Below are 12,424 nucleotides of genomic sequence, written 5' to 3'. Positions count from 1 at the left end.
TGTTAATTTGAACAATTCAAATCAACACTAAGAATTGATCCTTCAACATGAATCCAAGCTACCAAGGGGACCTCATGGACCTGTAGATCCGAAGTTCCAACGATACGTGAATAACTAACTAAACTCTTTAGTCATGGGATCCACCATCCGTTAACTGTCAGGCACTCCACTAAAGACCGACAACTGAACTCTCCTCACTACATATATATTATGTGTCCATCTTAACTAATTAGCAGTGTGACAACCCTTCACAAATCGCTCGTAAGTACAACTGGGTCAATCACCTTATGCCCCTGTAGTTACATCTGTCTCCTTAAGTACCACTGATCTCTCTAATGAATATAAGTCATAGTCCTACTATGACTGAGTCTTCTCTTCCAAAGAGAAGCTATGACCACTATGTTCAAGCCTCAGAATCATCCCTTAAGAGAGCAATCTCTCTACTTATCCCTGCTTCGGGAAAGAAGTGAATTCCATATTGTGGATTGAGTTCCCAGCTCCCAGATCAGACAAGTCCCCAAAAAGGTAAGCATGTTGTGTTGGCAATCTGGCCACTCTCACCCATACTAATCAAAGGACCACCCTCAAAGGTAGGAGTTCACGAAACACTCAGGATTGAGGTCGTGTCACCTATGGTCGTTTAGGTGAGATGCAAGTCTCAAGTATCAACGGCGTTATATATTGAGTCTAGTCATCTCGTGGTCTAGGTCTTACACAAACTCTTTATATAGGACACCCCCGCTCTACATCTCCACATGAATGGTCAGGATCTACCATCTGTAGTAGTTTACAACACTTGCAAACCTCTACAAAGTGGGTCGTATCCATAGTGTCACCAGGATCAGGTATCCCACCTTAATCCATATACTACAGACCGATTTAGGTTATCACTTAAGGCATGATCCATTTGTATATCATATAGACATGCTTAAGTTCATATAAGATAACCAATGAGCTTTGTTTAATAGATATGAGTAAATGCCAGAATTAAATAACACTTATTTTATTCATTGAACAATGTATATCTTTACAAAACAACGAGACTCCGGGAGAATTAGGACACTAATCCCAACAGGTACATGTATCCCAATGCTAAAATTCTTAAGTTTTCGTCAGGAAAGGCTACATGCCCCGATGCCAACATATATTAGCATTGGGAGAGATTACTTTTTTCTGACAATATATGGGCATGGTGTCAGGAAAAGTCTTAAAAATATTTAATAATAATGTTGTTTTTCCCGATTCCTTTAAATTTAGTACCGGGAGAGGTCTTCATTTTCAAATTAATTTTTTTTTATAATTTGATAAATATCAAACTTGTTTAAAGTTTACGAATGTAGTCAAATAAACTAAAATCTTCAACATTTAATTAATTTTCTTCCATAACATTACATATTATATTCAACATTACATAATTAAGACATAAACAACATCAAAATAATATTGTAGATTATCTTTAACATTACATATTATCTTCATCTTGAATATTATATAATATCCACAAAACATTAACACCAAAATAACATAACATATTATCTTCGTCTAGAGATGCCTCTTAAAGCTAGTCCTTCGAGCAACCTACAAAATACAAATTTAAATAGTTTTGATGCTACCAAATAATTAACTACTTTATATAAGTATATGAGCTATGCTATAAATTTTAACTCAAACATAACTATACATTTGTCTATATACTAATATTAAACTCAATGCATTTATTCATATATCAATCTCAAACTCAATATAAAACTTAAATTCATCTCAAACTTAAACATATTTATACATTTACTCCTATACCAACATTAAACTCAATATAAAACTCAATATTCAACCTAAGAAAATAAAAAATGCACTTAAGTAATCTCCACCACCCCTCCCTCAATTCAATTCAAACTGAAAGATATTTATGCATTTACCCCTATGTTAACTTTAAGCTAAATATGAAACTCAATGCTTAATCTAAGAAAATTCAAAATGCACTTTAAGCAATCTCATGTAAAACTTAAATTCAACTCAAATTTAAACATATTTATGCATTTACCCTATACCAACTTTAAACTCAATATAAAACTCAATACTCAATCTAAGAAAATTTAAAATGCACTTTAGGCAATTCCATCACCTCTCCCCCAATTCAACACAAACATAAACATATTGAACCTTGTCTCGATTCTAGTATAATGAACAAATTACTAAAGATTCGTTCCTTATATACCTTCTGCTATAGAACTCTGAGGACATGCTTTGTTTCTTAAGTATTGTTTCAATGTCCGTAAACTTCTTTCGATAAGATACATCCAACTATAACTAACCAGACCTACAACTTTTGTTTCATATGGCAAATGGACTACTAGATGCACTATTACATCAAAAAAAGACTAGTGAAAATATCTTTTCTAACTTATAAAGTATGACTATAATGTCTCTTTGTAAGCGATCTAAATTACCTATGGATATTGTTTTCGCACATAGATCACAAAAAAAAAAAAAACTCATAGCTCAACAATAGCAGTAAACACATCTTTTTCTAAATACACTCAAATACCAATTGAAAGAAGGCTTTGAAGCAAAACGTGAGAGTCGTGAGTTTTCAACCCCCATAGTTTTCCATCCTTTTCACTCACACGTCTTGATATATTTGACACAAATCCATCAGGAAATTTGACTGGTTTAAAAAACTTACAAAATACAACCCTCTCACTAGTAGCCAATGTGTCGCAACATGTGACTGTACAACTCTATCCATTACCTTTTGTAGGTGTAGTTCTTTTAGCATATTTATAGATCTTCTAAATCCAACCGTGCATTTATTTTATCCTTACTATTTCCATCCATATTTAACAATGTACCAACCAAATTATCACATATGTTCTTTTGATATGCATCACATCTAATTTATGTCTCAACAAAAGTTTCGACCAATACTAAAGTTGGAAAAATATATATTTTTTTTATTTCAATGTAAACCTCGTTTTCGGCTCTTATCACGTTTCTCTAAATATCTACTAAGCACGGGCTTAACAAGTTCACCTATCGTAAGATATTTTCTCCATCCATGAAAATTGAAGGAGGTTTACATTCCACTTTTCTATCATATTGTTTGCTTCTACGCCAACTACGATTCTCTTGAAGATAACGTCGATGCCTCTATAAAACATCATTTTCCTTATAATCCTAATGATGGTGTATCCTCTTTAAAAATAAGGCATGTTTGGTAACCCTTGGTACTCCATCCAGATGGGTCACTGTATGCAGGAAAGTCATTAAGAGTCCACAACAAGCTTGCGTGTAGTTAAAAGTATTCGCCGCCAACACAATCATAAGTGCGCACACCATTATTCCATAATTTTTTTAACTCTTCAACCAATGATTGCAAGTAAATATCAATTTCTTTACTAGGAGATTTCGACCCGAGTATAAGTAGGGAGACAAAGAATTTTGTCTCTTTCATGCATTTCCAAGGAAGCAAATTATAATGAATAAGCACCAAAGACCACATACTATATGAAGTACTCATATTTTCCAATGGATTAAAGCCATCTGAAGCTAGTCCTAAACGAACGTTTCGTGGGTTTAAAGCAAATTGAGGAAAATCATAATCAAAATGCTTCCACCCTTCCACATCAGTTGGATGTCGTAACACTCCATCTGTTTGATCACGTTTATCTTTATGTCATATCATTTCAAAAGCAAAATGTTTCGATGGAAAGAACTGCTTAATCTCGGTATCAAAGGAAAATGTTGTCAAATTTTATGTGGAACTTTTTTACCTTTTCCATCATCAACTTTGTACCGAGACTTACCACATACTGGACACCGTTGCCAATCGACAATTTTTTTTCCAATATAGGATGCAATCTTATTTACAAGCATGAATAGACTCATAACCTAGTCCTAATCACGTAATTTTCTTTTAGCTTCATAAAATGAACTAGGTTTAGATGCTCCGATAGGAAATACTTCCTTTTTACAATTAAAGTAACAAATCGAATGACTTATTAGTCCAACTGTTAAGAACCTTAATATGCATTAATTTCAACAAAAACATCAATAAAGAAAATTTTGTACAAACAGGATTCAACTTATTACATACTTCATTTATTAAGTATTTAAATAAGCTTGAATTATTTTCTCTTTCTTGGATATTGGTAGGCATTTCATTCTCGTTATCTTCTTCATTTATATCAGTAATTGGACACTGAAGATCATTTAAAATATTCAACATTTCATTTTCTTCATCCAAAATATTAAACTCTGTTATACTTAAATCATCATCACATGTCGGTTGAGATGTGTGACTCTCGTATCCCTTGAATAGGTCAATTGGGTTTCCATGACATACCCATTGATGATACGATGGAGATATTTCATTAATGAGTGAGTATCACTCAACTCTATCTATTGGCTCCCACATTGTGTTTATACATTTTCTGCATGGACATCTTGTTTTTCTCGAGTTATTAATTTGAAGTTTTGTTATTTTAAGGAATCGGGCTACTCCTTCTGCATACTCGATTGATAACTTGTTCTTAAACTTAATATCCATTCTTAATAATATATCTCTTGGCCCAACACGAACGTAATATGTGATAAGTTAAAACCTGTATGATTTAGACAATAAGTTATTTTAGAACTTATAATTTCAATTACTAACTATTAGAGTTTTGTTATAAGAGTTATTTTTCTTAAACTCTTTGATGAAAAAGATTAGGTAGTTGAAGCGAAGGAAGGTGTGGAGGCGGAAAAGTACTTAAAATATATAGTTTCAATTCATTAAATTGAAGCCATTCTTTGAAAGAATTATCAAAAAATAAGAAGCATACTTGATTTAATTATTTTTAATCACCGCTCATTTTAGTAAGTATTCTCTTCCTTGAAATGGTTTAAAAGAGAAAATATTTCTTTAATGTATTATAGAAAAAGGAAGTGAACTTATTATTCAACAATTCCAAATATACATCTAATTCTCACCAACATAGAGAACAATCCGATTAACTCAACATACAAAACAAACCAATTAACTCACTACCCAAAACAAACTAATTAACTCAATATTCAAATCAAACTAAATAAATCAACATATAAAACAAACCAATTAACTCAATATCCAAAACAACCCATTTAACTCAACATCCAAAACAAACTAAGCTAAAACTTAAAACTTCATTAAAAAAATTTTTAAAAAAAAACTAATATAAAATGTATATAAACATTTTTTTACAACTCATTTTCCTAATATAATTTACTAAAGATTAAAAATATTTGTATATCTATACGCATGTGAGAAAAAATGAAATGATAGATATTTTTTTAACTAATATCACAAAGTAAAAGAAAAAAAAAAAGGAGAGAGAATTAAAGTAATATATACATGTAGATGTTGAAATGTATAAAATGAAATTAAAAGAATAATATGTGTTAATCTAATAACAAAAAAAAAATGAAACTTCAAATAATATGTAAATATACATGCATAAATTTCTTAAAAAAGATAAATATACATGCACACAATTAAAATAAAAACTAAAAAAAATAAAGAAGAAATAAAATGCAAAAACTTGTTCCATGGAGGATTTTAGGAAACTTTGTTCATATTTATTCATATTCACAAAGGTATTTGAAGGTTATAAATTTTATTTGGGGATGGAACTTCCTTTACTGGAGGCGAACGAAGCAATGCCGCGACGGCAAGCTTCGATGGCAGCAGCGACTTGGCAGAACCGGCGGCTGAGACAGATCCGATGGGTGCAGCAGTTCCGACGGGGGTGGGTTTGTGAGCACCAATCGACTGGAACGAGGGTTTGAAGAAAGGGGGGGAAAAATTTGGGGGTGGGATTGAGAGAGAGGGTCAATTGAGGGGCATACGGTTGGAAACGCCCTTTTGCCGACGACATCAAAAATATTGTCAGCAAAGACAAACCGTCGGTAAAAGCTACGATTTTCTGACGCTTTTTTTACACTGAAAAATTTTTCTTAAGAAAAGATAGAATTTCTTGTAGTGTAAAGTTTAAAAACTAAATAGTTACTTTTGCAAAAATTTAGGGATCGAAAATATTTTCAAATTATACTTGAAGTCAAAATAAAATATCTTATAATTTTATCAATTAAACCTCTAAAGCTCCATATGTGCATCAATTTTAACTCTCAATTAAAATTTTTCTTGAAATTTGTACATGCATCCATTCTAATCATTCATTTTATAATTAACTCGACATTTCAATAAGTCTACACATGTGAAATTGAATGAATTGATATTTTCAAATGTAATCTTTATAAATTGTCTAAATTGATTTACTTATAATAACTTATAAGTTTAATTTGAAATAACCATATGTTTCACATGTTATTTTTCGAATAAGTCTAAAGATATGTGTTAATTGATACAATTATTAGTTCATATTTAAATTTACAAATAATAAATTAAATTTTTTTAAATCTATACTATATATAAAAGGGTCTATGATGAGAGAATCTTTGCATCTTCGTTCTATTCTTTTGGAAGACTCTTTAAGGATTTCTATGATGGGATTGTCCAAGTTGTCATTACAACTTTAATTTATGTCATTTATCGCAACTATTCAGGTCGAGGTGGTTATACGCGAAGTGATGTATATTTATTTATTTTTTTTTATGTAAGGGTGTGACTTAGACCATAAACATAAAACATCATGATCTAACGGTAGAGTCATTTTTTAATTGACAATCGTCATTTCCCAATTACAACTATTTTTGTTGGAGTGCTATATCTTTTCGTGTAGAGGTGTGATGTAGACCATAAATATGAAAAATCACAATCTAACAGTTGAGATGTATTTATGTTGTGTTTTGGTTTAACTTTTCAAGTATTTGATTTTGAAAATGAATCATTTTGTAAAAAAAATTGAAGTATTTAGCAACTATTCAAAATAACTTTTAAAATACTTTAAAATGTATTTTAAACAATTTTTTATCAAAAGCGTTTAAATAAAAATATTTTTCTAAAAAATATTTTTTTCTTTAGTTAATTCAAACAGACCAAACCGTCACGTTACAACTATTTAGGTCAAAGTAATATAGTGTGATTTAGATCATAGATATGAAACATTAATATCTAACGATGGAGAAATGATTGAAGGGACAATTACGCCTTCTACTTTTTAAAATTTATAAACTCCTATTTTTATCCTTTATCATCCAACAATTAAAAAAAAACTATTTCACACATTAATTTTAATCTTTTTCAAATATAGAAAAATGAAATAAAATATTTATAGATATACAATAATACATATCTATCAATATCTTTCGCAATAGAATTTGACATTTTTGCTATATTTAGAGAATATTTTGAGCAATTTCAAATTTAGAACAATTTCCCTTCTTTTCAAACATATTTTTCCTCAGGCCACAATTTCTTAGACTTGAAACCAGCGAGCGCGGGGCACCAGTGTTGTTTTCGTTCGACGGAGAATTTCCCGTCACCAGAAATTCCCAACTCCATTCGCTGCAATTGCAAGAGATGTTCCCGGTGAGTTTGATTTGATTTGAGAAGGCTGAGAGAGAAGAAGCTGAGGCAATGGGAGAAATGAATCGATGGAAGGTGACCTATACCAAGCACCTCAAGCAGAAGCGTAAAGTTTATCACGATGGTTTCTTAGACATCCACCGTTCCAGCAACAAGGTTTCTATTTCTTTCACACTTTAACTTCACTACACATCTTTTATTTGGACTCCTAGATATGTAATTCTGCAGAAGAACATGTCCGATTTTGAACTGAAAAGTACGGAATTAACTAGCATTAGTGGCGCCAAATCCTAAAATTGGATGTAGAGCTTTAAAATCTTCTAGATGGAAATGATAATAGTTGATTGAATTGCTGAGAAGTGAGTCGGTAGTTGGTTTATGTGGTTCTGATTTCGGTTCGGAGTAACATGGTGATGATTTGTTTGATTCTCACATATTTGGATTTTCTCATTCTAGTTGTTAGGTTAGTCGATTTTTTTCTAATGGCTAGATTGATATACAGACAATGCTCTACGATGAGTGCGAGAAGCTGCTCGAATGCAGGATCTTAAAGCAAGATGAAGTAATTGGCTCTGGCGAAACGCTTATATTCAACAGTTACCTTGTTGACATTGACACTCCTCTGGGAGATCATAAGCCAGAGTCTGATCTGAATTTCCAACCAGGTGATGATAAGATATCTGAAAAATCTGGTGTGCTGCGAGGGAAAAATTTCCGAAATAACTCAGTTAGCTTTGGTAATTAGCCTAGTTTTATCTCCTTGGTTTATTTATTTATTTAATAACTTCCATATTTAATTAGCACGGGATTAAGTTCATTTCTCTTACTGATTGGATTATGATTAGTACTATTCTCTTGGTTGTTACTTCAAAAATAAAGCAAGTACAGAGAAGAATAAAGCTCGGCCGAGTCTCAGCCCTTCACATAGAATAATCAGAGGTAACTTGCATTATTTTGCTAATGCACCATTTCTGTTATCATTGTTAATTGCTTGTTTAAAGCGGTTTTAATCATAACTTGGGCTATATATGTAATCAATCTTACTGGTGATTACCATTTATTTCATACATGCTACTCTCATCATGCATGTGCCAATGTGATTTTAGATTAGGTTGTAACGCTGTCATTCCTTTTACATTCCAGAATTTAAGAAGAGAAGATTGAAGTGCTACGGATCGCCACAAAGTAGTCCAGACACTAGAAAGACAGAGGAGACAGGTTAGTTCATGATTTCTTTCCTGGGTTAACTTAAATCATTTTTTTTTTTTTTTTTTTTTTTTTTTTGTTGTTGTTGTTGTTGTTGGTTGGGGAGGGGGGCAAATGTGCAATGGAAATAGAGCATAATGCTGATAAATTTGAGTCCTGCCGTCTTGAGAAAACAATGTAATTGAAATACGTGAAAGTACTCTACATGTTTACGTACGTCGGTTCATTATGCTACAAAATATTATAAATAGCCAAATATAGAGTATAACTGAGGCACCTCTGAGAAAACAAATTAATTAACAACAGCAACTGAAATCAGCTACTTTGCCTAATATGCTTTTCCAAGTATATTTACATTCCTCAAAGAGTCAAATTTATTATGTATCTACCAATTTCTTTCATTCTGTCCTTATCCGTCTTCTGCTTCTGTTGTCTTTATTCACATGATTAACCTTATGATGTTTGTAGAGTGGCAGGTCCTTTACACCACAAATATTACTCAGAAAGCTAAGAAGTTTCATGATGGTTTCTTAAAACTTTCTATTTGTGGATCCCTCGGGAGGCAGGTTAACTTCTTGGTTGTCACTTAAATTATCTGGTTTATCAGGCCTACCATACTTTTTATTTAATTGTTAACTATTCAGTTTGTGAACTTTATATCTTCTACGCAACTTTGATGAATATTAGAACTTTTTATCTTCTGCTCAACTTTGATAAATATTAGAACTTTTAGTAGGGATGTATGTCATCACGATGAAGTATTAATCAATTGAAAGGTAGGTCAAGAGTTTGAGAGGAACAATAAAATTTGTAGGGAGATCGAGAGATCAGTGATGTGTCTGTACAAAATTATGGTCTTAGTTTTTGTTCTTTTATATTGGAGTCCTATATAATTAGGGTCGGACTCCTCTCTTTTTTTTTTTTGAATAATAAACAAAATGCCCTAGCATTCCATTATTTTTCTCAAACCAGCACCTTACCCCAAATAAAAGGTTCAATGGAAAGGTAAAGTTTATGCCTGGACCTCTCCTGGTCTTTCTGCAGGTTATGCTCTTTGATGAAAACAGGAAACTATTGGATAGCAGATTTATTAAGAAGGATGAAACGGTAAAATCTGGAGAATCAATAGCCTTTGATGCTCATTTGGTAGAAATTGGAGAATGTGAAAAGGACCATAAGCCTCCTAAAATTCTCTCAAATCAAGGTAACAGTTCTGGAGAAGGGGGAACCAGGGTACTGCATGGACGGAAAAACTGTTTCAGTGAAAATGAAATATCAACTGGGAAAGGTCAGCTGTTTTTGCCACATTAATTTCTATCAGCTAATGATCGTAATGAAATTTATCAGCATTGTTCATCTTTTTCCTCCTTCAGCCATAAGGTGTCATGACGTGTGTTTTCCTCTCGTTGTGCTTCTACTTAGGCATGTGTAGTGTTTTAGTGCAGAATGGAATGTTTTGTACACTAGTCAGATGACTCAAAAGTCCAAGAAATATCACAATGGGATCATCAAAGTTTCCTCCTCTGGCTCACACCTTAGGCAGGTTAATTTACTTTGCATTGAACACCATGTTACCTGCTTTCTATTTTGTAGTTGTACAAAAATACAATTTGGTCACTCCCCTCCTCCTTCCAGAGAATGTATATTTTAGTACACAATATGAGTTTCATGTTTAAATTAAACTGTTTGTATAATCCAAACAGCATTTTTGATGCCATGGATACAAATAGATACATACACAGTGCAATCGAGATTGTTGAAAAAGAACATCAGAACTACTGATGGCTTACTCTAATAATAGGCAGTGTGCCCAAAATTTCAGCTGTTATAAATTAATTGATCACTTCTGGAACATGCTGTTCATTATCAAGTTAAAAAACAAATTCTTATCAGACTTGACCGTCACTATTTAAAGTTCTAGAGTTGTCTGATGACTATGAATGCAAGTTTAGATTGTATAGCAGATGTAAAAAGAAAGGTAGAAGGTTCAGGATAGGATATTAACATATTAACCGGGTTTATATATATATATATATAATGCAATTCAATGAGTTGCAGGGGTTTCTTATTATCTTTTTTATGAGACTAACTCTTACATTTATTTCAGGTTACTTTACTGAATGAAGATAGAAGTATATTAAGCAGCAAACACTTCAGTTTATCTAAAAATGTGAGGATGGGGGAGATACTTGAGTTACCAAAATACTTGGTGGAGATTGGCGAGGCATGTGAAAATGTTAAAGGTCTGATACTTATGTAACATTTTAGTTTCTTAACCAATGTCCTTATGGCTATCTAATAATTTTTCTGGCTTGCATGCGACCTTTGGTCAAATGCAGTAGAGCTCGGCAACAGAAATTTTGATATAAGAAAAGACGCAAGTTTTTGCATTTCTGGTGGAGATGAAAAGGGATCGGGCAGAGAGACTATGAAAAAGTCTTTACGGAATGGTTTGAGAATGGTTACTTGATGAATTCTGTCTGAACTCATTAGTTGTTTATGCTTGGTTCCTTCTGAACTAAATATTTATTTGTTTTATATCATGAAGCCCATCAAATATTGTCCATCCTTCAAAGGCCAAGGGCTAGAGTGATTCTTTCTTCAGGTCATATGGATGAAAATATTAGCGTATCTGTTTCGTCATATAACCCTGAACCTTCCCTTGCGGAGGCATTGCATCTTTCTATAGATGACCAATCTCATCAACAACCAAGTGAAGGACAGGACAAGAGGGAATCAACTAAGAATGCAGAAAACAACCAATCCATTGTTCTAACTCAACGTGATGACGTGCAAATGCAGCTCAGTTTAAGTCTAAATTTTCGTAATTTTACTATGAGATTGTCATGTCACATTACAAACTTATTTCAACTTTGATCCTGCAGCAACATTCACTGGTAATGCCGGAACATTGACAGAAGATGTTGAAATTGGACACTCCAGCCAGGTGTGGTTAAATTTCTCTTTGGTATCCTTTGAATGTACATTAGATGATTGTCATATAAGATCTTTTAGTAAGTTTGACTCGGTTTTATTCCTTTCCGAAATGTTTGCACAGCTTCTTCGGTCAGACCATGTGGAAGCTGAAATTATTTCTCTCAGAAACTCAATTTCTAGGACTCGAACTTCAAGTGACACTGCTGCTTGTAGCCTTGTTAATGATGAAGGGAAAATCTGCGAGGAGATTACATATGAAAGAGAAATGGATGCATGCCCAAGTTTTGATCTTGGAATTTGAGTTTGCCAATTCATATTTAAATATACGATGCGACGCTACAGGCTACAGCACAGGCCAGGAAAACTACATTCTAAACTGTTTTCGCCTTATTTGAAAATGTCTTCTTTGAATATTATCACATTAGTGATACGCCCTACGTCTATCAAGTATCAATTGACTTTAGCATGCAAATCCATTTTTAGGTCTCTAGTTGATGTGTAGAGAAGTTTTCTCCTTAGAAACTAAAGTTCTTTGCCTTCTGCTCGAGTATCATTTTCCGACATGCCCATATATTTCTCCTATTCATAGGCATAAACAATAAAAAGGATTGATCTCTCAAGTTTGTCTGTGAATAGATTTTGGATTAGACTGAAAAAAGTGTACAATGTTATTGTGCTAGGCATCCCCAGTTGGGGCTATGGCAGATGGATGAATTTCATTTCATGCCCACATTCTAAGTATTTATGATGGAATGTGAAAAGTTATTTTCTACCAAC

At 32.8% G+C, this 12,424-nt stretch overlaps 1 protein-coding gene across 6 annotated transcripts; it reads left to right on the top strand.

The window, feature by feature from the left end:
* The first annotated feature begins 7,344 nt into the window (after window positions 1-7,344).
* On the top strand, window positions 7,345-12,187 carry LOC120067307 (DDE family endonuclease). 6 transcript variants are annotated; one of them, XM_039018862.2, is made up of 13 exons: window positions 7,345-7,660; window positions 8,007-8,241; window positions 8,384-8,443; window positions 8,648-8,722; window positions 9,179-9,276; window positions 9,755-9,817; window positions 9,915-9,998; window positions 10,143-10,253; window positions 10,818-10,953; window positions 11,050-11,160; window positions 11,259-11,516; window positions 11,596-11,657; window positions 11,769-12,187. In XM_039018862.2, the coding sequence occupies exons 1-13, from the start codon at window positions 7,556-7,558 to the stop codon at window positions 11,946-11,948; spliced, it is 1,578 nt and encodes a 525-aa protein (XP_038874790.2). In that variant the 5' UTR covers window positions 7,345-7,555; the 3' UTR covers window positions 11,949-12,187. The 6 variants fall into 6 exon arrangements, with proteins under 6 accessions (XP_038874790.2, XP_090164773.1, XP_038874788.2 ...); XM_090308647.1 differs by having other exon boundaries at window positions 9,755-9,998; window positions 10,156-10,253; window positions 11,053-11,160; window positions 11,259-11,492; XM_039018860.2 differs by having other exon boundaries at window positions 9,755-9,998; window positions 10,156-10,253; window positions 11,053-11,160.
* The last annotated feature ends 237 nt before the right edge of the window (window positions 12,188-12,424 follow it).

This window comes from Benincasa hispida, chromosome 12, assembly GCF_027475165.1.
Source record: "Benincasa hispida cultivar pf3 chromosome 12, pf3_genome.v1.1, whole genome shotgun sequence".
Lineage (NCBI taxonomy): Eukaryota > Viridiplantae > Streptophyta > Magnoliopsida > Cucurbitales > Cucurbitaceae > Benincasa > Benincasa hispida.
Note: the sequence above shows the minus strand (reverse complement) of the source record. Positions and strands in the feature narration are given on the sequence as shown.

Excerpts from the sequence above, each read along its gene's own strand:
- LOC120067307 (XM_039018859.2), top strand. The coding sequence starts at position 7,556 with ATGGGAGAAATGAATCGATGGAAGGTGACCTATACCAAGCACCTCAAG. Across the intron at positions 7,661-8,006 it reads TCCACCGTTCCAGCAACAAG|ACAATGCTCTACGATGAGTG; the intron begins GTTTCTATTTCT and ends ATTGATATACAG. Across the intron at positions 11,517-11,595 it reads TGACGTGCAAATGCAGCTCA|CAACATTCACTGGTAATGCC; the intron begins GTTTAAGTCTAA and ends TTGATCCTGCAG.